Source organism: Chiroxiphia lanceolata, chromosome 9 (assembly GCF_009829145.1).
Source record: "Chiroxiphia lanceolata isolate bChiLan1 chromosome 9, bChiLan1.pri, whole genome shotgun sequence".
Taxonomy (NCBI): domain Eukaryota; kingdom Metazoa; phylum Chordata; class Aves; order Passeriformes; family Pipridae; genus Chiroxiphia; species Chiroxiphia lanceolata.
The window spans coordinates 2,568,560-2,593,850 of NC_045645.1; the positions used below are offsets into that span (position 1 = coordinate 2,568,560).

Here is a 25,291-nt window from a genome sequence, read left to right on the forward strand (position 1 = left end):
AAATCACTGGAGTATTAAATCACTGCCACAGTCAAAATGAGCTCAAGTTTGCAATGTGAGCAGTTCCTCACTCCTCAATTTAGTTATTGATCTTTCCTTCCAGAGAGGAATTTCTCATTTCGTTTTTCAGACTGGGCAGATAGATGGAATTATGACTTTATGGTAATCTCCACTCTCTTCTTTGCTTCTGTATACAACACTTGCTTGCATAATTTCAAAATTTAGATGGCAAGGGCTTTTGGTTGCAATCGCTTTCTCCTGCATATATTTTCTTTATATTTGTACAAGGCATCTTATATAAACTGGGTATAAAAATATTTCTTAGCAATAGAAATATTTACATGTTTTAAAACATCACTAGTAAGTATCAAGATACCAGCCCTGCAGCTGAGGCAAGTCGTTCTCAGCCACCTCATATTTATGTAGCTGTCCTTGACTGAAGGGATTTTAGCCCTGCTTTAGCTTCATTTCTCCTTCTCTGTTTGCTGTCAGTACTGCACTCCTGCCAGAATGGCAAATTTAGCCAAATAATGAGAAAAGCTGCCTGCCACATCTGGCACAAAGGATATTTGCCATTGACAGGGACAACAAGGTCCTGTCACAGTCTTCTTGTTTAGTCTCACGTGCATTCAGAACTGCAGGCAGTGCTTTTATGGCCTGTGCAATGTATCATCAGTGAACTATATCATTTGAAATTATGGTATTAATTTTCATACATTTTCATAATTTTCCTATGTTTCTGTTAATTTTATTTTGTATCTATAAAACTTGGGCTTATTATTTGAATGGCATTTCAAACATTACGAATCAGGAGTATAATTTCTTTAGTGTTCATACTTTGCCAAAAGAATCTATTTTTAGCATCAACACAGCCAAACATAATTTAAATATGCACTTTGCTTTATAGGCCTAACCCCTTCAATAAAGAAGCAGTACAGTCAAGACAAAGATGATGAGAAATGTAAGAATTTCCTGGGCAGAGAAGGGTTTATGAAAGAAAGGGATTTAAAATGAGATTTGGAGGCAGAGACAAGCTGCCCCCTTGAAAAAAGCCAGACTGAAATAACTAAGCCAAAGAGAGAGAATAGTAAAGGGATCTATAAATCAAAAGAAATGAATAGGGCCAGAATATATAACATGTTGCAGGTGAGGACAAAGTGTTGCACTGAAGACTGTGAAAGAAAACCAAGAACAACTCCGTGACAGTGACTGAAAATTCAGTTTTGTTGGCCCTGATTTTGTCACCAGCTTTAAAATGCCACCCTGAAAGATATCTTTTGCAAATAATGAGGGAAGATGTGAAAACATCTGCAGCTGCATTCGGTTGAACGGTAACAGAAACACAGATTAAAATTCTTTGCCAAGCTGCTCGCAAATCTACAGAGGTGTCTGTGGTGTTCGTGAGGGAAGCACGAGCAGAGTCGCGCAGAAGTGGAAGACAGAAGGCAAAACATACAAAACCACCACCCTTAAGTACGGTGGTGTGACAGGCAGACGGCTTTAAAAATACTTCCTTCTAATTCTAAGTCATTCTTCTCATGCTTATGCACAGCAGAGTAACAAGAACAGTAACGCTGATCCTCAGTGCAGCATCCAAGCCACAGGAACCCACCATGGTTCACTTTGTGACCTCACCAGTGTGGAGGTGAAGGTTACAGGGGAAAGATGTACACAAACTTTTTTTTCCCCCTCTCCAGCCTTCTTTCTACAAGGAAAACACTCATCAAAATTTAGTTTTTAGATGTGCATTCAACGAGATCGGTAGAAAGGCTGGTTTCAACACACTGTAAGCATTTGTTGTTTTTAATTCTGATAAATCCTTTTCCAAGGGGAGGATGTTTGATTTGGTCGTAGTTATATTTCACAATTTGTATTTTCATGCTGCTCTTTTGAAAAGTGTTTTACTTCCTCTTCTTAAATATACAGCAGACTTACAGTGCATTCTAGGAACTCTATTTGCCACATGTGCCAACATTTTAAAACGTGTGGAGGAAACTCAGCAATGCACAGTAATGGAAGATATAGGCTCTTAATACTACAGTAATAGTCACTCTTTCCTCCTAACCAAAAAGCAACCTGTCTGTATCGTGAATTTACTTATGTTGCACTTAAGAAGCCCTTTGTCTTATGCACCCTTAAAGCTCCACCACCTTGTTCAGTCACATTGTATAGCACAGCACTTCCATAAACTAGAAAACTGCCTAGAGAGAGGCCATATATACAGAAAATTACCTGGTCCTCAAAGTCAAATTCTGTATAAACAGGATCTCCAGAATCCATAATCAGACTGCAATCAAGTTCATTTGGCCCTAAAATAGGAAAGAAAATTAAGACTTCAGAAATGGTTTGGAAATTTTCACTTTATGTGATGGAACACTGTAATATTTCCAATAATCTGTATCCGTGCAAAAACTGTGATCCCAGGGACCCTTCGGATGTGCCAGAGTACTCTGGTGAACGGTGTTTCACTAACAAAGCCTTCAAAGCATCCAGAAAAGCTACTCCAAATCTTAATAAGGAAGTGTTATGTTAACTGGTGAACTGTTTTAGCTACACTGCATATTTATTGGGCAGGGTGTTCTGCGTGCCATGACTTGCAATTGTAAAATTGCCACACTCAGGGGAGAATATCAACCATGTTTAGGAAAGGAAATACTGACTAAGTGCTGATTAGCAGATAAGGATCCTTGAGTGATGCTGATAAGGGACCATCATACTTCCAGCTGTCAAGTCCCCATTTCCATCCTATTCTAACCCTTTCTAAGGTGACTGTATGGCTCTGCCCCTTCTCCTTGCCATCTCCCTGTGGCAGGACCAGCAAGAATGCATTCTCATGCAAGTGGGATGCCAAAACTCAGTTGCTGAGAAGCCTTGACCTGGCTGAGCTTTACAGTTTGGCTTTAGCTGAAGGTGCAGGACAACAGAAACTGAGCTTGATACTTCAAGAAGTCATCTAGGGGGGTACTCATTGCTAAACCAGAATGGGAGGATAAACCACCAACCATCTTTCTATATGAACACAGGAAGGGTAGAGCATGGACATCGTATTCTGGCACTGGCACCCCATTCAGATTAGTTCAATCCTGGGCAATAAGGAAGGAATGGTCTCCTGGGTCCTCCCGAATGTGCAGCTCCAAACCAAATACTGCACGTGTTCAGCAAACACTAAAACATCGACAGGCATGTGACTATAGGAGTATTTATCACAAGTAACAAAAAATCCTGTAAAGATACACAGAAATCGAAAAATTGTAACCAGCCAGCAGTCACAGATGAGTCCAATCACTAACCTCATGTGGTAACACCAGGGGAAGTGTAAGATGTGTTTTGTTTCGTGCCCACGTGCCCCCAGCCAAACAAGATCACTGAGGTAAAGAAAACAATTCCCTGCCTCCTGGGTTCCAGGTGTCTCTACCTGGTATGATGTTCCTGCTGGCACCGAGGACAGACAGTGTTAAATCTATTGCTGCCCCGGTGTTTCCTCACCATTAGGATTGTTTGTGTGGGTCTCTCGCTCCAACAAGCACCATCAATAACAGATTTTGCAGTTCAGTTCGTGCCAGATACATTTATGTATTATCTGGCTTTGTTTGCTTTTAAAGTTTACACAGTAATAATCTATGTAGGTGGCGAACTAAATATCGCTATGAGAGAGAGCAGAGCAGAGGAACTGCATGTCATGATGACCAAACTGTAACTTCGTAGAGAGGATGATTCCAGGGTGTTTTAGTTTGCAATCTGTATCACAACTGCTGCCAAATTAATCTTCAATTTAACTCTTTGGACTACATAAGAGACACCAGGGAAAGATCTGCATCTACCATCTGCTGCTGGGTTTGGTTTGGTTCCCTCGCTCCCACCCCCAATGCCCATGTATACTCTATCAGATTGCTATTAAAAAAAATTACAGGAAGGAATGATACTCCTGCTACCACACAGTGTCACATGTACATATGCAGCATGTTCTCTGGCATATACAGTTTATGGTCTTTTGAAAATACCTGTCTCTAAAAGATATATGCAACCAAATAGAGAGAATCTTAATTATTTGATTTATTTTACACAGCTGACATCTCACTCTTAACACCGTGTCATTGTTGATAATATAATTTAACTAAGCCTCAGTTGTCACTGGCACTGGCCTACTCTGGCACATCAATCACTTCTAAAGGCACTTGTGTGCACTTTATTAAAGGCACTTGATTAACTGTCACTTAACTACCAAGAGCAGTCCGTATCCTTTGCTAGAAACATTAATATGAAATATGGTGCTGCAAACTTAAATGTAAAGGTCAGGCTGAAAATGAGTACTCATGCATAATGTATCTTAAGTGATAAAAGCCATAATGGTTATACAATTTTAATATGGCCAAGCATCTTAAGGCCTTTTTTCTTGAACTAGGACGCCGGTGTCCTTGGGAAAACACAGCTTCTTTCTGGGGTTTATTCAAGGAAAATTGAAAAATCTGTGTTTTCTTTCTCAGTTTAATGAAAACTACCAACCCCATAACCATCCATCACTGAACAGTGTACAGACTTCTCTACCCTTTTCAAATTGCCTAAAGACAAACCTACCAGAAATGAATTGAAGCAAATGGCTGCTCCCAGGACCAGATAAAGGAATTAGGGGACATGTAAGAGCACTTCTGATATCCCTGGTGCAGCAGGAGGAGTCTGCTATGCTCCAGCTCAGTTTGTTGTCCCCTTCCACCAAATAATCTCAGCTCTTGGTTAACTTGGGACCTTCCTATGCTTGTATGAACCCATTGAGGTGATCTGAGTATCTTCATTAATTGCAAAAGGGGAAACTCGAGTTAAAAAAAAATTAAGAAAGTGCATAGAAGTTCTACTGCCATGGACAAATAACTTGAAAGCACCTGATCTACAAAGGTACTCTTAGGACTTAAAACATGCTTCCTTAATTGCATGAATAAAGTTAAGGCAAGGGAGACCTGGACATTTTCATGTGCCCTGTGTTCTCCTTAGGGAAAGAAAAGAGGATTTTATTAGGTACACTACTGCACAATTAAAAAATAAATCACTTGCAAGTTTTTATTAAATCCCTGTTAACTGAATAATCAGCTCTCCAGGGAGGTGCAGGCTGATGAAATAAGAAAAAGCAGATCAGCTACAACGCACTCCCTTTTTTCGGCCACGTTTTGTATCTTGACACCGAAGGCATCATTCCTAAAGCTCTGTCTTGCCAGGAACCCAAGAGGATGCAACAACTGAGCCCTGAGGGCTGAGGTGAATTAAAGGTGCACGAGGATGGTCTGACAGCCAGGACAGAGACAGCCCTGCCCTAGAGGGGAGCACGGCTCTGCTCAGCCCATTCCTTCACCAGGACGCTGCACTTCACATTTTAGACTGCATTTCACATACTGCTTGTTGCTCCTGAGCTGAATTGCACAGGTTTGGTCATGGAAAGCCGGGAGAGTCTGGTTGCTATGGGCAGGGGTGTAATTCTCACCACAGAAATCCACCCCAAAGCCCAGGGGATCATGGCCATAAATGTCTGTGCTCCTACAAAACATTCCAGGGTTCTGAGCCTGGTGCATGGCACTTTCTCTGAAAGTGTGTCCATCCTTAAGTTTTCATGTATGCAAATGTCAAGCATTGCTTTTTCACATTTCACTGAATTCATTTATACAACGAAACTAAACTGGACTGATCTATCTAAATTTATCTGCAGTTGATTTAACTTCCCATTACACGGCATCAATGCCCCATCATGCGAGCTAATTAAGTCTATTCCTTGGACCATTTGTGTTTTGGCAAACCAGCTCCTGTATTTCCAAACCTTGCTTAAATCCCTTACTTATCTGGAATCCTGCTAGCAACTCTACTCAATATGGTTCACTGGCTCAAATATGCCCCTGCTCATATTTTAACAACTCTAGCATTTGCACTGTTCAACACTGACTGTCAGAAGAGTAATCTAAGCCTACCCTGTGACACGTGCTGCTTCTCTTAATAGCATGTTTAAGCTCAATAAAATAAAAATGTCTTTTTATGTTAGGGAACATGCTCTGAAGCACCGTCTAATAACTCAATTAATACGTGTTGCATGTAAGCACTTGGGCAAGACAAATGTTTAGAAGATAAATTTCAAGTGGAATATTATAGAAATAATTTATTGAAGGACTGATTAGCATTAGAACGATTACTTTTGAATTTTCCTCTCAGTAAGACGTTTCTAATACAAATTTTATTGCAACCTTACATTGTTGAGTTTCATGACAGGTTGTTGCTCTTGGCAACAGTCTTAAGATGCTGTAGAAGGCAACAATGAGAAAACTGTATTTTAATCTATAAAAATTTCAGTTGTTTTCTTTCAGCATATATTGTTACAAAGTTGATTATAACTGGATTTTACGGCTATAACATGTGAATTACATTGGTGTGAAGGCACAAAAATATTAGAAATACTATGTTTACAGTAGCTACCAGGAACCACAATATATTGCAATATCACTAATAAGGTTAAAAGACAAAAAGTGAGATCAAGGCAATGCTGGAATTGCAATGTCTAGAAATTAAATACCTGATCTCACAGAAATCCTACTTCAAACCTCCTGACTGTTATCAGTGCTCAGGTTAGGCACCAACTAGATGCTTGTGGCATGGCATCTGCTAGAACTCATAGCTCTCCAATTATTTTGGTGAGGGATTTATTAAGTAGATCAGACTTTCAAGGAACTGCCTGGAACTCCTCCAGAATCACAACCGGTTTGTGCAAATTGTTTAGGTCTTGTCAAGCTGCTTGTCAGAGCCAGCACCTTTATGACACTTCCCTCCTCTTGCTACTTGGCACTGAGCTCATTTAATCAGGGAATCCACAGGTAATTACCAACACAGTGTTGTACAGTGGGAATGCCATTTTAGGTTTGGAATCAACCTCTTGCCTCTATGAATGAGGCTCAGAACAAAAGAGGTAAGTGTGCCACTGAACAGAGACAGGGAGTCAGTCATCTTTATTCTTGTGTGCATCTTAGCTTGAGGCTGACCATTGGAAACCAGTGGTTTTTCAGCTGGTGCACTTTTTGTAATTCTAAATTCCCCTCCCAAAGCCCCCTTTCAATCCCTGCCCTCCCCCCCCGATCCTTCATCTGTGTCTCATTTAGAACATGATCAAAAATACCCTTATGGGTGGTTTCTGTAGGCCAGTGAGCTCAGAACTGCCCTTCAGCTCCTCAAAATATGACCTGATCTTCCTGTCAGAGGCACTGCTCTTTGCAAATGCCTTCTAGGAGGAAAATATAATCTCCCCTTTGTCAAAAAGAGATAACAGATGTGTTGCTACTTCCTTGTGCTTCATCAATTCCTCCTTCCTTGGCAGGGCCCAAATGATTGTTCACAGTTACAAATAAATGAGTCTTTTTTGCCTGCCAATTTATGGGAGATGAGTTTTCCCTTAAACAGAGGAGAGATCAGATACACGATTTTCTCTACTATATATATATAACATTTGTTGTAATAAAGCTAGTAAATTTTACGGGAACACATTTCCCCAAGAAATTTCTTTTTCTGTGCTGTTTCAGAAGACATTTACAGTATCATCTACCTATGCAACCCTCATGGTCTATTTGGAAAACAGGCAGGATGTCATCTGTAAAAAGAAGTTGTGAAGTTACCAAAGAACATGTTTCTGTTCCCCTCAAGCAAAATATTTCTGACAGATGTTACACATTTTCAGTGCTTTGATTTTTAGCTTCAATTCTTTTGCAGTCCTTTGCCCCTCAAAGGCTTTTTCTTTGAAGACATTCAAGCCTCAGTAAACACAAATAATAAATACACAAATAAACGAAAGCCCCAAACACCTGACTTTTATTCACACACAGTTTCAGAGTTAGTATTATTATTAGGGAGGAAGTATAATCACTAATCTCACAGGACTGGTTTTCTGGTGAACACTGAGGTATTGCTGACAGCTGGACTTGACCCACTTATAAAGTTTTTGCACTAATAACACAGTTTACTGGACTTGCCACAGCATTTTAAGGTTAACTTGTAGAGAAGTTGTTAGGTGGGTTGTATGAAGCTTCCAAGTGTAAAAAGACTTTTTTCCCTTGGTTGTGCAAATGTTTGAGGTCAGTCCAGACTCTACTACAGCACATATATCCACACTTGTGGAATGTGAAAACAGCATCCCACCAACAAATGTGGCTCCTTAAATCTTACTTTGACTCACCTGCTGCAGCGTCTTTGTTTGCAAACAGTTTACTGTCAACTGCTGAACTTATGTCAGAGAACACTTCCTCTTCATCTCTGTCAGCATCAAACTGAAAAACAAAAGAAGAAGTTGGGAATCAGACCTTGTTCACTCCTTGGCTGATCATCAGTGTGTGACTTCTCAGCCCGAGCCTTCTTGATAGCAAACCTTCTACTTCTCTGTGTGCTGTCCATTGCTTTAGGTGTGAATCATTTTACTTTTGACTCAAAGCTAAATTCACTTTGTAAACCCTTTTGCCTATTTTTATGAGCTTGTCAGAAACAGAAGCAACAGTAAAACTGACTTGTCCTCAGAGAATGAAGTTTCAAAGCAAAAGGTAAAACTAGTAATGCACATTACTCCTAAAATTGTTGGATGATTGAAAAAAATTACAGCGTAGAGACCAGAAATGGGATTACCTCACTGTCACTTCTTTTTGGAGATTAGCATAATTAACTTTCTAAATTTGCAAGAGAAAAACTTTCAGCAATTTCTGAATCATTTGAAACCAATTATTGTGACATTTGTGTGTACAATTTCTTCCCTGCTTATAGAAAAGAGAGCTTTCCTCACTCTCACACTGGCAGAAAGTGTAATGGCTCAGTGATAAATTAATACAATCAGAAAGGAAAAGATCCTTTAAAAAGGCAAATAATTAATTTCTTACCATTTTAACCTCCCCCCCCCATTTATTCTGTATTTTGCCTGAATTCTGATAGTGATTCTCCCAAATTTTTTCTCAGCTCTCTCTGACAGGTTCTTTTTATGGCCAGGTGTGTCATGCTTGACAGTGGGTTTGTGACTTTTCCTATCGTATTTATCAAGCTTCATTCATTTAGATCATCACTTTCTTTGGAAAAAACCCAGACATTTCATTACTGTTGCTCTGGAATTTTTCTTATTTTTTGGATTGAGGCCAGGTACATTACTATGGAAAGAGAGAATACTGTAACCTCTGTGTAACACCTCAGATCACTCTTTCCATTATGCCTTATGGTGACATCTGTATTACCTGTATCACCTAAGCTGTTTTGCAAATGTTTAATAATGGAATTTATTTTCTTATGGAATTTTCCATGAGCACCTCAAGGTAAACTCAGAGGCAAACATCACCCCAAGAATACTTATTTAGAGTGGCAGACGTCAGAAATAGTTAAAAAATAGGGAAATAACAGAAAAGAGACCAAGTGATGATTCTGCAAAGTGTGTCTGCGTGAACAAAAGAAAGAGGAAGCCTGTAGGAGGCCTAAGGACAGTGGAGAGGGGTAAAATGGTAGGAAATTTAATTCTCAACACCTGTCCAAGTGCTCAAATCTTAACTGGTATGAATCCCAATTTCAATCTTTACCTGCATGCTCAGCTCAGCAGTAGAGTTCATTTCTGTCACAGCTCAGCCTACTGTAATTATCAATCCATGGAGTTTTCTGACTGGCTCTGGAAATGGAGCTTGTGGCTTTGACTCTAAGGACCACTCCTGTAGCACAGTCATACATCTGTCTGGGTAGATATTTATCTGTTCTCAAGGAATTCTTTTGCCATTTAGTGTGTGTCGTAAAGCACTTTTTGTTTGTTCCTAAAGCAGGAGTTTGTGTTTACCTACTAGAGGGATTACATTTTAACTTGTGTCAAAACCAAGGCTCGTGGAAGAACAGGTCCTAAATAAAGCTGTGGGGCTACACTTGGGCAATTTATTATTCATACTCAAAGAGCAGCTTTGGAATGTCCCTGTTGATCAGACAAGAGTGTTCCTAAGATATGCTAGGGAAGACATGTATTGTAAGATGTTTGTAGTTATGTGTGAGCATAAAATCCAGCCACTTGTAATGAGGTTGTGTGTCATCGTTCCTGTGTCACACCACGCCTGGAGAGATGACAGGCTTGCCTTCTCATTAGCAGCATTTCTCTGAATAATCCAATTTTCCATGGAAAAAACACATGATCAATCTCTAAATGTTCCCAAGGTTCCAAGAATGTGAAACATCAACTTCCCTCTTCAAAGAACACCAGCTGTGCTTCAGCACTCTGAAAAATCTGGGCTTTGTCACCCAAAGAAAGCCAATTATTTGAAGCTCGTATACAGACTCAGTTTTCCCCTCACAAAATGAGAATTTTAATACCTGAGCCACAGGAAGGCAAGGCAGTTTCCACGGAGAAATTATTTTTGAAAGAAACCAAGTAACCTTGTTAGTTCTGCACCTCCTTGAATTGCTAAACATCTTAATGTGAAACCCTTTGATAATTATTGGAGGCTTGAATAAAAGGTAGAAGGTACTCAAGCAACCCTACTCACAAACAGCAGTAAAACTTGTATTTTTAGCAGAACCTGTCTAAATCAAACTTGTAAGGGGCAAAGATGAAGAGCTAGTGAGACCAGTTCAGAATGGAAGCAAACAGCTTGTTATTCTAACAACAGTGTCTTTTCTGCTTAATTAATCACAATTGGCAATGGATTCCCCAGGATTTGAAAATCTTAAGATTGTTTGTAAAAAGAAAAATATTAATATTTTCAAATGAATCAATTAGGAATTAATTCAGGGAAATCTGCAGTCTAAAAATTGCTCTATGTAGCCATAGCTGTCACTTCTGGCTTTGTAATTCATTAACCAGATCAATGGAAGTGAGACACAATCATTGCTTAGGAAGTGGACAAATTATCCACATATTATCGTCACCTCCAACAGAAGAATAATTTCTTTTTAAACAAAAAAAACCCCAGGGTTATTCACAAAAAAGAGATACCCAGTTTAGAAGTCAAATTGCACCACTGTCCTTTAAGTGTTGGTATTTTCTTGTTAGAAAGTTGACAATCCCAGGAACATGAAGAGATTCAAAAGACTGAGAGAGTTATAATGACTTTCAGGTGCCAGTGGTTACAAGAACACACTGTTATTATTCAGACTGACTTAGGCAGAGATTTGCTCCTGAAGGATTGAAAAGAAACAATAACTAGTTTTATTTTACCCTTGGTAAAGACTAAATATAATCTAATAATATTAAATATAACTATAAATAATACTAAAAGGTGAAGCCAGACCCACACTCTAGTGCTGCTTTAGCATTTTTGGACAACCCCACAGAAATTCCTTCGTTGCTGTTGTTCCACCCCTAATTTGCTTCTCTTCATTATTACAAGTTAATTGACCTGTGCAGCTACATCTAGAGAAAGTGGGAAAAGCAAAACGAAACCACCAGCAACATGGGAAAACAGGAAAGAAATATGTGAGGAAAAATATATAAGGTGTAAGGATAATAACCATTGGGACAGGGGGCAGGAAAAATTCGTTGAAGCCTTGTCTAGGAAAACCAGTAAGCAGAGGAACTGAGAAATTCAGCTGACATGTGCAGACTGGGAGTTCCCTATGATAAAGTATTTTTAACAATACTCCTAAAAACCCCCCAAACCTCCAAACCACCACAAAAGGGGGCGTGAGGACATAGGAGAAAGATATTTCTCTCTAATCCTTTCTCTAGTTCTAATATTTTTATTCTTTTACACCAAATACTCTGAAATCTCAAATTATATTTTACCAGATAGAGAAGAAAAACTACAACTGAAAATACACTGGAGCTCCCCAGTGATTTTTAAAATGTTATGAACTAGCAGAGGTCACAAACTGGTATCAGACAGAAATCTAGAAAGAAACTAAATTGGAGATATTAACACTATTATTACAATCCTAAGGAATACTCTGGGTTATCTAAAATAAACCACTTAATGCCTTATTTTTTTAACCACGGGAGTTCTGAAGAGGATTCATCAATAATTGCAGAGTCCTCATGTGTCTGTCATTAGTTTCTCAAGTTCCACTTGTCACCAGAGCCTCTGCTGCCGGGAGTGCTCCTTGAGCAGGAGGCTCAATGTTCTCCAGCCCTGAGTGGAGCTGACAGTTCTGCAGCAGCTGCTGCTGCCTTTTGTGTATCCCAAACTCATTTGCTCAAAATAGGTGCAATCTGAAGCCACCAATTATGTGATTTTTGAACACATTAGGTGCGTAGACAGGCTCCTCTGTGGTGAGAAAAAAATGAAAATTAAACGATCAAATTCAAATAACGTCTTCCAGGAACATTAATGAGTGCTGCAATGACCTCAAAAAAGAGCAAATACATCGTTATAACAGAAACTATCAGCTAATTTAACTGCCTTATACCACAAAATGTGAAAATACAAATATGCACCCCCATACACACAGATATTTTCTATTTTTTTTTCTCTTTTTCTGTTCTCAGTACATAAACAATGAAATTACTGCAAAAGGCAGCCTTGGGGTTTTTTTCTTCAGGTGATTTTCTGCTATTTCATCCCAAACCCACAAACTCAGTGCCATGGCACACATCATGGAGATGTTCTGGCAGCTTCACTCCCTTCCCAGCAAAACCCTGCTGAGCCAGCTCCCAATACTGTACCACTGAACAGGATGGCACCAAGGACATGGTACCTCTCACCTGGAGAAACAATTAACAGCAGCAGTTAATTGTAATAGCCTGTCTGCACATTTGTGTGGAGTAATAGCTTTTGAGAGGCAGACAGAGGGAGAACTTCTGTGCTGTGATCATTGTGTCTCTGTGCTGGGATCATTGGAACAACAGCCTGACTTACATCAGTTTTCAGCTGACAAAAATGAGTGCCTTGGGCAATGTGGTGGCAACAGTGGATGGGGAAGACACCAGGCAATTACAGGCCCTTGTAGAGCAGAACATGGGCAAGCTGAAGGAGAGCTGGATTTGATCAGGATGAGGGGAGAAATCAATAATTGGGTGGCACAGCAGACAGAAAATTAATGGACTTGAGGGGATAAAGCAATTACTGGTTTGATAGGGAAGCTGATGGAGGCAGAGAGTGGTGCCACAGAGTGGTTTTGGAACATACATACTTTTCATAACACTAAGATGCAAAGCCTTTCTGTCTGTGCAGATATTGAAGAGCAGTGGCTGGTTGATTTTTTCCCCAATAAGGACGTTCATCTGGATGGCTGGTGACTGTCGTGTGGAAAGCAAACATATTGCTCTTTGATTTCCAAAGGCATTTCTGCATCATGTTCTCCATTTTCTCAAAGGACCTCTGAGCTTCCAACAGGCTTGTATTTATTAAACTTTCTAAAGCTGAAGTCCATTTAACAATTCAAAATGTTTCAGCCATTTCTCTGCACTACCATGACCCTCACCATAAATACTCTGGAATTGTCCTCAGGAATCAGAACTGAATCAGGCAGCACATGCATGAATTCACAAATCATTAAGGACATGATTTGCATGTGTTTGTCTTGGCTTACCTGACTTGTCAGATAAGTTACTTCTGGAAGTAGGTTTTCAAGCTATAAATACCAACACCAAATAAAAGCCAACACCTCTACACAGAAACTCTGTGTACATATTCATTTCACAAAGGATTGAAAACTTGCACCTTGACATGCATTACATCCATTCAGCAGCTTCCACAGCAAAGTCAACTTATATTACTTATTTATGAAGTTTAATTAAAACCAAAGAGCTGCTTTAGCATATGCACATATAGAGATCTTTTCTACCTTGAAGGCACAAACACTTACTTTTTCTCTTTTAAAAAAATATACATTCCACTGTTGGAGTAATTTTCACTGTGGGTTTACTTTTTCAAGGAAATTGCCTTTAAAGAGGCAAATGGTACTACAAAGAAACAGAACAGTGGTGCTGGGCATCCAGACAGATCACTTCAGAAGAGCCTAAATGGAAAACTTAATTACATTCCAAGTTAAGAGATGCTCTGTGATTTATTTGTTACTCTGTTCCTTTAAAATCCAGGAAAACAGTCAGCCTGAGGGAGAGATCATCTTACTCTCTTCCTCCACTGGGTCTAGAACAAATTGTTTGATTTTTTACTTTAATGCACCTAACTCTAAAGGAAGGGGAAAGACACAACTGATGACAGAGAGTCAGGTAAAACTGGATGCTGCCAAAATCATCACACTTAACAGCTCTCTGTGTCTCAGCCTGCAAAATCCTTGCTTACATTACTGGAACTCAGTGATGCTGCAAATTACGAAGCATTAATGCAAAATTCAGTATTTTAAAACCCAGACAAAGGGTAGAGCAGCACAAACAAGCTGCATGAAGATCAGTCAGTAACAACTGCAACTGTCACTTCGTTACATTCAGCTCAGTGACATTCCAGGAAGCTCTAGAACTGCCCAACTCTTCCCCAGATGCCTTTGGTTTTTCTTTCCACAGTACTAATGCCTGCCTTGCAGTAGTTTTCCTTCCATCTTTATCCATGAAGACTCCTATGGGGCTTGGATGTGCCCTCGTTCTTCAGATTGAACTATCTGGGAATAAACTGGCAAAGGACCGGTTTCCACAGCGTAATTCCCTTATTTCCTCCAGCACCACACGAGACAAGCAGTGGAATGTTCACATTCCCACAGCACACCATTCAGTGAGACAGCTCTGATTACCAACATGGTCAAACAAATGCCTTCCTCAATACTTCTTTTTTTTCTTTTTTAATATTGAGTGCAACAGCACTTGCAGGCAGAATGAGCCCTAAGGCTACATTAACATCAACCAATATGTTCGTGTGTAGAGGGACTTTTCCTGATTAAATTTTTTTTAAAACACATGTTTTCCCCTGCCTGTAGAGCTCCTGGAGCTCCCGTGTCACTGTTTCTTCTGTTCAAAACAAAACTGAATAATTTTCTAGCACCAGCTCCCTCAGCACATACAGACTGCAGACAGGCACCCTGAGTAAATATAGAGCAACACTTGTTTCCCAAAAAGGTCCATAAAAGCAACAGCAAGTAACTCAAAAAAGGAAACTAAAAAAAAAAAATTTAAAGAAAAGACATTTCTTCCTATAAACTAGTTTCTTCCACTGGCAGTTTGCACTTCACTTCAAAGAAAAACATTGATGCCACTGCCAAATAAAGCCAAATATTTCCCTCTGAAGATCAAGAGCATTCCTTCTGTTGGTTTTTGTGGAAGAGATTCTGAATACAAAATACTAAAATATTGTTGTCTGGTCCTTTACCATTAGATGACTTCATAACAATTACTACAAAAACACAGTTTTTCCGTGTATCACCACAATTTTCCAAGGAAGAATGCTACCAACAGAAAGCTAACAAGAAAAGTCCCGAGTTCATTTCAGCTGCAAATTTAGCAAGTTATTAAAGCACGAGAACTAATGACTCAGATGCAAGAACAAGCACAGGCTATACCATGGGCTTCAACATTAGCTGCTGTGGGCGTTCCATATGCAAAATCTGCATTTAATTCAGGAAATAATGTGACATTTTTAGTCATCAAAGAGCTTAGCAACACAAATAATTTCATCTGCAAGAGTTGTAGCTATTCAAAACAGAATTTCACACTGGAAGAACTGGAACATTTGAAAATTACTAGCTTTTCTGTTTCCCTTGGAAGACAAAAATAAATTTTAATTCCCAGCTACACAGTTCCTGTGTATTGAAATGAATTCTGATCCAGGATAAATAGTGTTTCCAGTGATGGTCTCTGCATTAATAAACTTCATAAACAGCACTGGAATCCTTGATAATAAACCCTTCCTTGGTCACCTTGAGCTGAAGACTGCTAAATTTTCATGAAATAAATTATTTATCTCTGGAAGTATGACTCGTATCAAACAGGACAATATTCAGCCAATGTCAGTTGGAGCTCAGGATGGGCTCATAAAGCCAACTCCCAACTGCTGCCTCGGCAGGGACATGGATTTGTTTCCTGCAGCAAGAAGTGAACCACTGCTGCTTTATTTTCTGTACCAGAAAGTTCTGTTTCCACATCCAAATTACTGGAGCATGTTGTTTGAGAGCATAACGGAGACCACTTGATTTCTAAATGAAAGCTGGCAAGCTCAGGAGATGCTGACAGAAACTATTGCTTTAGTCATCACGGAATATGACGTTCTTGCAGCCAGCATGTATTTTCTGGAAACAAATGTGGGACAAAATCCCACAGGATTATGTAGGCTGAAAGCATTTTCTAACTATCATTAAAAAAAAAAGTGGATGAAGTGGACCTGATTGACATAATTTATTTAACTTTTTAAAAGCTTTTGACAATATTCCTCCCCAGAGGCTATTAAACGAAACATAATTTTAGGGAAGAATTAAATAATACAATGAGTTTATTTTAAAAAGGATGATAAATGTCCAAGGAACGTCTTGCCAACAAGTAGTACAGAGAATGGCCACTGTGCTGATCAAGGACATGGAAAGTACAAATCAGAAAATTCAGCCTCACTATATAAATGAAAGCCTGAGAAGGGACAGGGATACGGTCAAGAAATGCATGTAATGTGCCAATAGTGTGTGTTGCAGGAGAAAGATGAAAGAAAGACCCAAGAAAGATAAAAATGAAGCCTCTGTAATCTTTTTTTTAATATCATTTCATTTCCCTTCAGCTGTCCACTACCTGCTTGTTTGAGCTAAGTGCATTACAGAATACCTGAAACTCTTGGGGGCCTATTAACAACCTATTCATACACTGTTAAGGTATCAATAATTTATTGCAAAAGCAAGTTAAACAGCTTATATCAAGTATTTATACAACATCATCTATCAAAACTGCTGTAACTGCCCTTTGCTTCCATTGATGCAGAAAATTCGAGCTTTTGATACTCTACGAGAGAATCCACTACTTTACACTTACTGAACAGTAATTATTTTATAAACTCTGTATTAAAATAGTTTCTGGTCAGTGTTCTCCATCACTGCAGCTCCTTCTCCACTGCTCTGTTCTTCTGCTGGATGAGTCTACACCGAGGTGTTCCTCACACTGTGGCTGTTTTCAGTGTCACCTTTGTGAAATGGCAGAAGTTTCCTTTAGCTTGCGCTATGGTGTTCTAGTTTCTAGTTCTAGAAACTTCTGGAAGTCAGTGACAAAACGTCCAGAGAACTGTAATCTCTTATTTGATTCTACTAGTTTTGAGAGTAGTCTATACTGTAAAAAAAGGAAAATAATTTAGAGGCAGATCCTAATCTTTTTCCAAGGTGCTGTATTTTAAAAATCAGCCAAGCTCCCCATGCTCGTGCAATTCATGGGGAAAAAGGGAATCTTGCAGTTTTGCCTAAACTTTGCTCAATGTAAAAAAAGACAGCTGTAACCTTTAACTTAGAGAATAATTAATATTTAGAAGGTATGTTATCAGATTGGGGTTATAACAAATTGTTGTGCAGGCTTAACAAGGAGCTATCAAATAAATTATTTCAAGAGTTCTCTAATTTAAGTGGGCGTTAAGCTAAAGGCTTTAACAGAGTCATCTTCCCTAGAAACACTGACATGGTTTCTGTTACTATGAGAGAATATCCAGACAGGTTTAACTTATTCTCTGTTACACTCCCCCTACTAAATTCAGTGATTTTCCTGAGGAGTGGTCCCCTGGTTGTAGTTCAAGGATATAAGGAACCGTTCTTAAAACCAAACTCATTTCAGAATTCACGTGGGTCCTGACTCTCTTTCCGAAGTTCAAGAGAGAACATGAGTTGCATAAATGCAGAAAAGCCTTTGTTCAGAGTGCTGGAATTGAGCTCATTTGTGCCTTGCACCCATGACCAGGGTCAGGGATGAAAGCTGAAGTACCCACCAAACCTTTAATGGCCGTTAGAGCAGATCGTGGTGACACACAGAGCCTGAAGGAAGCAGAGAGAATGTTCTGGTTAAAGAAACACCTGCCTGGGGGTTATGTGGATCTGTGTTATGCAGAAAATATACAGTGAAATCCTTGCAGGAAGGTGCAGATACAAAGAGGATTGCTGGATTTTTTTTTCCAATGCATTAAGGATGGATAAATTCAATAATCAACTTGACTAAAACCAGTATTGCCCACATTCCAAGTTCCTGTTTAGTGGGGACTCTGCATTTACAGAAAAGCCTGTTCTTTCCAGTAGAGCAACCAAAAAAGCCCAGGAGGCAGGACACAGTGGGAAACTACTGAAAAGTATATTTTTACGTTGCCTAATTGGCATCTTGCAGTGGTAGGAGAGGGAGGTGACCTTGACATCAGAAAAACTATATTATTACCACAACACAATGGATTGTAGAATACAAGAAATGACAAGACATGGCATGCTAGACAGAGCAGAGGATTTTGAAGTAGTGGTGTTGAAAACATGAATGTGAAGCTTCAATCTGACATTCTGGTTAAAGATGGAAGGAGAAATTCAGCTGAGTACATAATGAAAAAATGTAAAGATGTGCCTATAACCAATGTTATTTTAGCAACTACATTTTTAACAAAATGGATCATGGGGTATCATATGCATGAACAACCCTAGATAAAAATAACCGATCGCAGCAAGTTACAGTGAAAAGATCCCACATTTTATACATTAAGTCCTTTATTTCTTTTACCATGACTGGTGTGACTGACTGTGTTGGCATAAAAAGAGAATGGAGACACCAGTTCTTTCTTCACAGAAGATCACAGTACCTGTGACTGCAGTTATGTCTCATGAGGCTTCTTTTCCTGTTTTATTGTTTAAGCAAACTACTGAACTGCAGAACATGATATGGTGACAGCAAGGTGAACAGACAGTTATAGTCACTGGCCGTTAATGGAACAAAGCACGGCACTATATAAGATGGAAAGGTACAACTCTTAACCCTGGAAGTAGAAATGATAACTGGGCAAGATTCACAGGAGAGTCTTTGCCAAGAATTTTAGGTTGTGTCTACACAATGATGTCCACAGATGTTTGTCCTGACACTAAATGATGTACCACAGTTACAAGAAACAAAATAATCATTAGTGATCATCAGATGCATGAGGATCAGGGAATGGAAGTAGCAAGGACATATTCCCTTAAGACAACAGCAGTGTTTTCCTAATTCTGAATATTTCACACGGTTCATCAAAGCACTGTTTGGTAGATATTGTTTAGCTGTATTAACAAACATAAAAACTCCTCCAAAAGCTATCAGAAACACTCTGCAAAGGGAAGATGTCCTCGGGGAAGGTGACAGTTCTCGTTTCAGCACTGCCTAGTGTGGCGTGTTCCCTGAGTCACACAGGGATGAGCAGCTTTTCAGCTTCCCCAGTTCTCCACCAACACTGCAGCTCCATCTAACCCTGTCTTGTTGAGCCCAAAAAAGACTACAGAACTCCAGAGAAAAATGCCAGAAGTCCAGAATATTAATGGCAGCAGACTTTCTGCTGACGGTTCTGACACTTCAATGACTTCCATCATTACAACACCTGAGCATTCACAAACGCAAATAAATTTATCTTTATGATGCATTAAAAAATAAGAAAGTATAATCTCTTATGTCTCCCCTCTCTTTAATGCAGTACATCTACAGGAAAGAAGGAATAGGAGCAAACGCTCAAATAATTCCAGGATGATGCTGGATTGCATTACTCAGTTCACTCAGTCTCGTTTTGCCCATTTGAATCAAAGTTGAGGATGATTTCTAGCAGAAAGAACATTCAGTTGCCACTTGCATAAGGAAACAGAAATAGTTAACAAAGGCTAACAACAGCAACTTAGATGCTAAGTGATAGATTCAGGAAATAAGGATATTAAATACTGGAATTGTAGAGCACAACCCACCAGATGTAGAGACATTTTTATAGGATTCTACTGATGTAGCAACTTGCATGAGCTGAGCTGCAAATTTTCTCCATCAAATGGTAGCAAAATGGTTTTGCCACAAAATCAGGAAGTCACTGACTATAAACTTTGCACAGGGAAGATCCACCAGTGGCAATCAGAGCTGGAAATCACTAACGGAACTTTGGGTCAGAAAGTGGTACTTTATCATTTACTGCAAAGCAGGGCTGAAATGCAGCTTTGGTTCTTCAGCTGGATGTTCACAAAATCAGGGGTTGTTTAGGACAGGAAAATTTGCTTATGGGTGCCAAATATTCCTGATTCAATGAAATGGTCTTCCCAGAGATGAGGCATTTTTTCCAAGCTGGTTTCTTAATATATCTCATCTAAATAAGAGAAATTAATCTCCTTTAAGCATCACTGTAACTACAAGAACGAAATTAGAAGCTAACATTCACCCAAAGGACACAGCTTAATTACCTAAAGATGAACCATTTAAAATAACTTGAAGAACATTTAGGACATGTTATTTTAAACATCTCTTACAGTTCATTTCTCTGCATGATAACTTGGCTTAATTACTTAGCTTTAGTATCAGATCTGTAAAAAAAACCCGTCTGTTAATTTGAAACATGTATCAGCTATCACAGTGCCAGAAATGCGAAAATTCAGAGTAGTATGGCTTTCAGAAAGAGCATTCTCCCTCTCTTTCTGGAGCTCCTAAATCAGCTTGGCCCATGCACTCATCACTGGCTAATTCTACAGCCAGACTTGTCCAAGTTTATTTCTTTTTTCAAAGTCTTCCACTTCATTCAAGCTACCAACTGCGTACAGGAGGCAGGGCAGCTTTCCAAAAGAAGGTATTTATTTAAATTGCCATGCTTCCAAAGTTAGAAAAGAACATAGTGTTGCACTGATGCTATTCACCTCAGCAAAGACTTTCTACCCTCAAGGTTTCTCTGCTTGCTTGCATGGACACAGATGGCAAGTTTCCATGCTTGGCCATTCCCTGGCAGACACTGGCATTTCTGACAGACTTAACTTGTTGACATAAATCATAAAATGGGAGGCTGAAAATATTTTGAAGCTTGGAAAAGTGTTTACGGTGTACATGCTTCCACATATGCACAAATTATTCATCTATCTTTCCCACATAAAATGTGCATATATTTACAAACAGTTTGTTTAGACTCCTTTCTAGACAAAACTCATTTACATACCTTCTTCTGTGTGTTCTCCAAAATATCTCACAAAACAGTAACACATAAATAGCGTTGAGACACAGTGTAAAACCTAGCAGTGATTAGAACATGAATAAACTTCCTCTAGTTCAGCAGTTTTACAAGAAACAGTTCCAGGTTCTTTCTCACAGCCCAGTTTTTCTGCAACAGAGCTATGAAATATAGGAGAGATACAGAGAGCCTTAATTTTCTATAACAGCTTTCTGTGACAGCAGAGATCTGCTTCAACAGATATCTAGGCTTCAACTCCCTAGGCTTCAATTCAGCTCCTTGCCTTGAATTAGCAAAAAGTGAAATAGTGATAGTCATTATTTCCCATCCCACCTCTCATTTTCCCTGTATAGAAATTTTTTAATGTTTATATAAGCATTATACATTCGTGGGGCCAGATAAAGATTTAGGAACCTTACAGCAAAACTCCTGAATCTCAAACAGGACCTCTGGTCTCAAGGTTTCCACAAACAGCTGCCCACATCCAGCACCACTTCAGGGAAGGAGGAGTGGGACTTTTAAAATTCTCTTTTTAAGGACTGTTTAATGCAAAACTGCAAGGGTGAGAGCAAGTACCACCATAAAAACAGAGGCAGCTACTCATTCTGTGTTCAGATGCATGTTCCTCCCCGGGAGAAGATTCTCTGAGCTGGATTCTGGTTTGGGATAAGATGCCTGCCAGGGGCTGTCATTTAGACCTGGAAGCAGGATGGAGGTTTCTATCACATCTTTACATAACAGTTTGTTATCAGTAAGATTTGGATTGACCTTGAGAGTTGATTGACCCACATTTCTCCAGGGACAGGCCCAAAGTTAAAAGAAGATTGAGTAAGGGCAGGTCCTTTGGAATCAGCATTCACAAACAGATGAAAAGCCCAAACCAACACGTCAAGTTGGGCAGCTAAATGATAACACAGAAACTTTAGAAAGAGATTATAACTGATATTTTCATCAGCGTTTTGGTAAGTCACAGCCTTCAGATAAAGCTCATGTCAATGTGCAAATCCTATAGCAAAATTCCTTTTTTAACCAAAACAAGAGAAAAATTTATATAATGCAGCTCCCTGGGGAATTTTTCTGTGACAGTTGACAGCCATTAGGCTTGTTTGATGCTTATGAGGGCAGACAGCTCCTTCCCTCACCCGCCACTGTTTAACTTCTAAATTTGTGCTCAAAATCCATTTCCAGCTTCAGCTGCTTTTTCTGGGTTCCCCTTACTTCTCTGACTAATCTGAATGTCATTTTAATGTTTTCATAGGCAGGGTAAATTCCCTAAAAGGACAAGTGGGACAAGGAAGATATCAGAGAAATATGCATTTCATGTATGCCACACGATGCTGTCTCGTTCTGGCTGCTTAAATAAGGACCAGAGCCTTCTTTTCCTGTCTGGTATTTTTGTCTTAATAAAGCCAGTCCTTTCCCCCCCCTTAAATGCACACAGACTTACTAACACAAAAAGGCTGCCACTAAAGCACTGTGCTTACATGGAATCATTATAAATAAGGCAGACTGGACCTGATCCTGTCTCCAGCAGGAGAAGCTTCCACTGCTACCATGAGGAGCTCTGTACATTTTTTTTTTTCCATCCAGACCAAACAAAGAACAGCCAAGCTCTCTTAGAACTGTTGACTGAAAGATTTTTGGAAGCAAATGATCTCCTCTCTAATAAAGACACCAATATCTACACCAGATTACAGTCAAATTAAACCGGAGAGGGGAAAAACTGGTGTTCAGAATTGAAGTCCTCTGCTAAACATCAGAACACCTGAGGTCACCCAGGCACTTACGTGTTCTCCCTTTTATAATTTCATCCAATTAACATCTCCTCCCCCACCAGCTAACTGGTGTGTTAGTTATTGTCTAGGTAAACAATACATAATGTTTTAATCTTTGTTCAAAGTTACTGAAACAATAAATTCCAGCATATTCATCTATTTACATACTCCCTGTCCAAAACTGTATTACTGCAGTCTCCATACCTTCTGAATTCCAATTTGAGTTACGTAAAGTCAGGTTCTGATTTGTTAAGGCTACTGACAGATTGCTAAAATGAATTTTAAACACAGACTGTGTGTTCATGAAAATATCAGATCTTTACTTCTCCTAATTATAATGAAGTTTATAAATACTTATTTCAAAGAGAGTTTTTCAGAAAGGACAGAGCTGTATTTCTTAGAGGTGCTGTAGGTGGGGGCCTCACTTCTTTCCTTCAAAGCAGCAAACAGGATCAACCCTCTGAGAGCAGGTATACCATGCCCAGACTGAGAACACAAGGCACACAGAGCACCAAACAAGGAGAAGCCAGGTACTGCAGAAAATTATCAAAGATCAACTGAAATAAAAGATGAAGGGAAAGAATTACACCTAAGCAACCTGATCAGTAAGATCTGAAAGAAGAATGTGGCTTTTAATTCAATTAACCAAAATATGTTCAAACCAATATGGAGTAACTGCCGGAGCACAAAAATGAATCTTCTTTCGGAATTCAGCTTTTTATTTCTTGCTTACACAGTGTCTAACAGTAATTACATATATATATATATATATATATATATATATATATATATATATATATATAATGTCTGCTTATTAATCATATTTAGTTATATTTCAGTGAATTTTTATTTTCTCTTTTAGCCTGTTTACTGATGAAAAACAACATATTTAAGCAGATGTATAAAATTTGAGTTGTGAATCTAAAATTATAACACTCCATAAGACAAACAGTCCTGCTTCTTGCCCCTGAGTAGGATCCTGATGCTAGTTAGAAGAAATGTCCCAGATTTAGAGTGTTGAACAGCAGTGACAAGGTACAGGTAAAGATGTAAGAAAAATGTAAATCTTTTTATTTCCTCCTGGACAACACCGACCTTGCCTGACCTTGCCTTAAGGATTTACTCCTCTAGGAATCAGGCTACTGTAATTCTATTTGATGCTGTTCTAGTCCTTGCACTGCTCCCATCTGCACAGTATTTCACTGTTTTCCAGGTCCAGCATTATAAGCAGCAGGCTCAGTGTTATTTTCTCTCTTTCTTCCTCCTTCTCTAGGGAAACAGCATGCAAAATTGTATTTTCTTTTATGTGAAAATAGGCTGTTTCTTTGTCCTTAGTGGACAGTAATATACTGTTCACATGCCATGTTGTCATTTCCATATCCATCATAAACATCTGCTTTCTTCAAAAGAAAAGAGGATATCTAAGGTGGACTTATCTTTACAACTCTGAAGAAACAGAATTAAAGAGTAGAAGGAACTTGAATAGGAAAAAAATCTTCTCTTTTACAGGTCCCATCACAGAAATGCAATTCTACCCAGATGCCCCACATGATTTATCCACAAAGGCACATTTTTCCTGAAGAGCTAAGTATGCTTTTTATAGGAGGAGCACTACAGAAACATCACAAAACACCCACTTGCTCAATAATGAATAAACACTTCCAAGAATTCCAGTCCTCTCATCCTTAAAACCAGAACTGATCACAATGCTAAGCCAGAACATGTACTCTCTGGAGAAGACAATGTAATAATTCCCCAGGATTTTCATTCTGAAGTTCAGAAAGCTGCTGAAGTTCGTTATTAGGGCTCCTCATATCAACAGATGACTTTGCAATTAAGGATCTCAGCCCAGGAGTCTGACCAGCACACAGAATTAGTCACACTTGCTGTGAGGAGAACACATCAATGCAAACTACACAGGTTATTTAGGCAAGGAAAAGAAACAAAATGGGCCATCTGTGCTCTCATGGTACCATGTTCTGTGCATTAGTAAAACCAGACACAATCTGTAATTTAGAACACGTCAATAATTCAACTGTTGTCAACTGCTCAATGAATTTGTCGTCTTCGTTAAGCACTTCAATAACAATGGTATTAAGCTAAAACATAATTTGACTCCTCCAGCTTGTCTTACAGCAAAAGGTACAAGAAGCCAAGTACAACCACAACAATGAGGGTTTCAGAAGCATATCCTGAAGGACTTACTGTGATGATGAGCCCTTTCTCCTGGAAATATTTCACCAAGGGGACGACGTTCTGCTTGAAATTCATGAGTCTCCTCTGGGTGGCTTTCAGGTTATCATCAGGTCTCCCCTGCTGCTCTGCACGCTTCAGTAACCTCTCCTTCAGCCTTTGGCTGGAACATGCCAGGAACACCACCAAATCCGGGGTGCAGATCTGTGGGAAGAGCAATTCCAGCAGTCTGGTTAAGCTGAGTATCCAGCACCGCCCGACTCAGCAATTCCATTGTCATGGGAGGCTCAGATATGCTACGATTTCACAAGCTGGAACTTGATGAAGCCATTTGTTTTC

At 39.2% G+C, this 25,291-nt stretch overlaps 1 protein-coding gene across 1 annotated transcript in view; it reads right to left on the reverse strand.

Moving 5' to 3' along the window:
* Positions 1-25,291, reverse strand: part of AK5 (adenylate kinase 5) — a 76,664-nt gene that overhangs the window by 32,034 nt on the left and 19,339 nt on the right. Inside the window, exons 6-8 of the mRNA XM_032697184.1 lie at positions 24,965-25,156; positions 8,192-8,282; positions 2,233-2,309 (exon numbers count right to left, since the gene is read on the reverse strand). Coding sequence (XP_032553075.1) covers positions 2,233-2,309; positions 8,192-8,282; positions 24,965-25,156 — 360 coding nt within the window. The remainder of the gene's footprint in view (positions 1-2,232; positions 2,310-8,191; positions 8,283-24,964; positions 25,157-25,291) is intronic.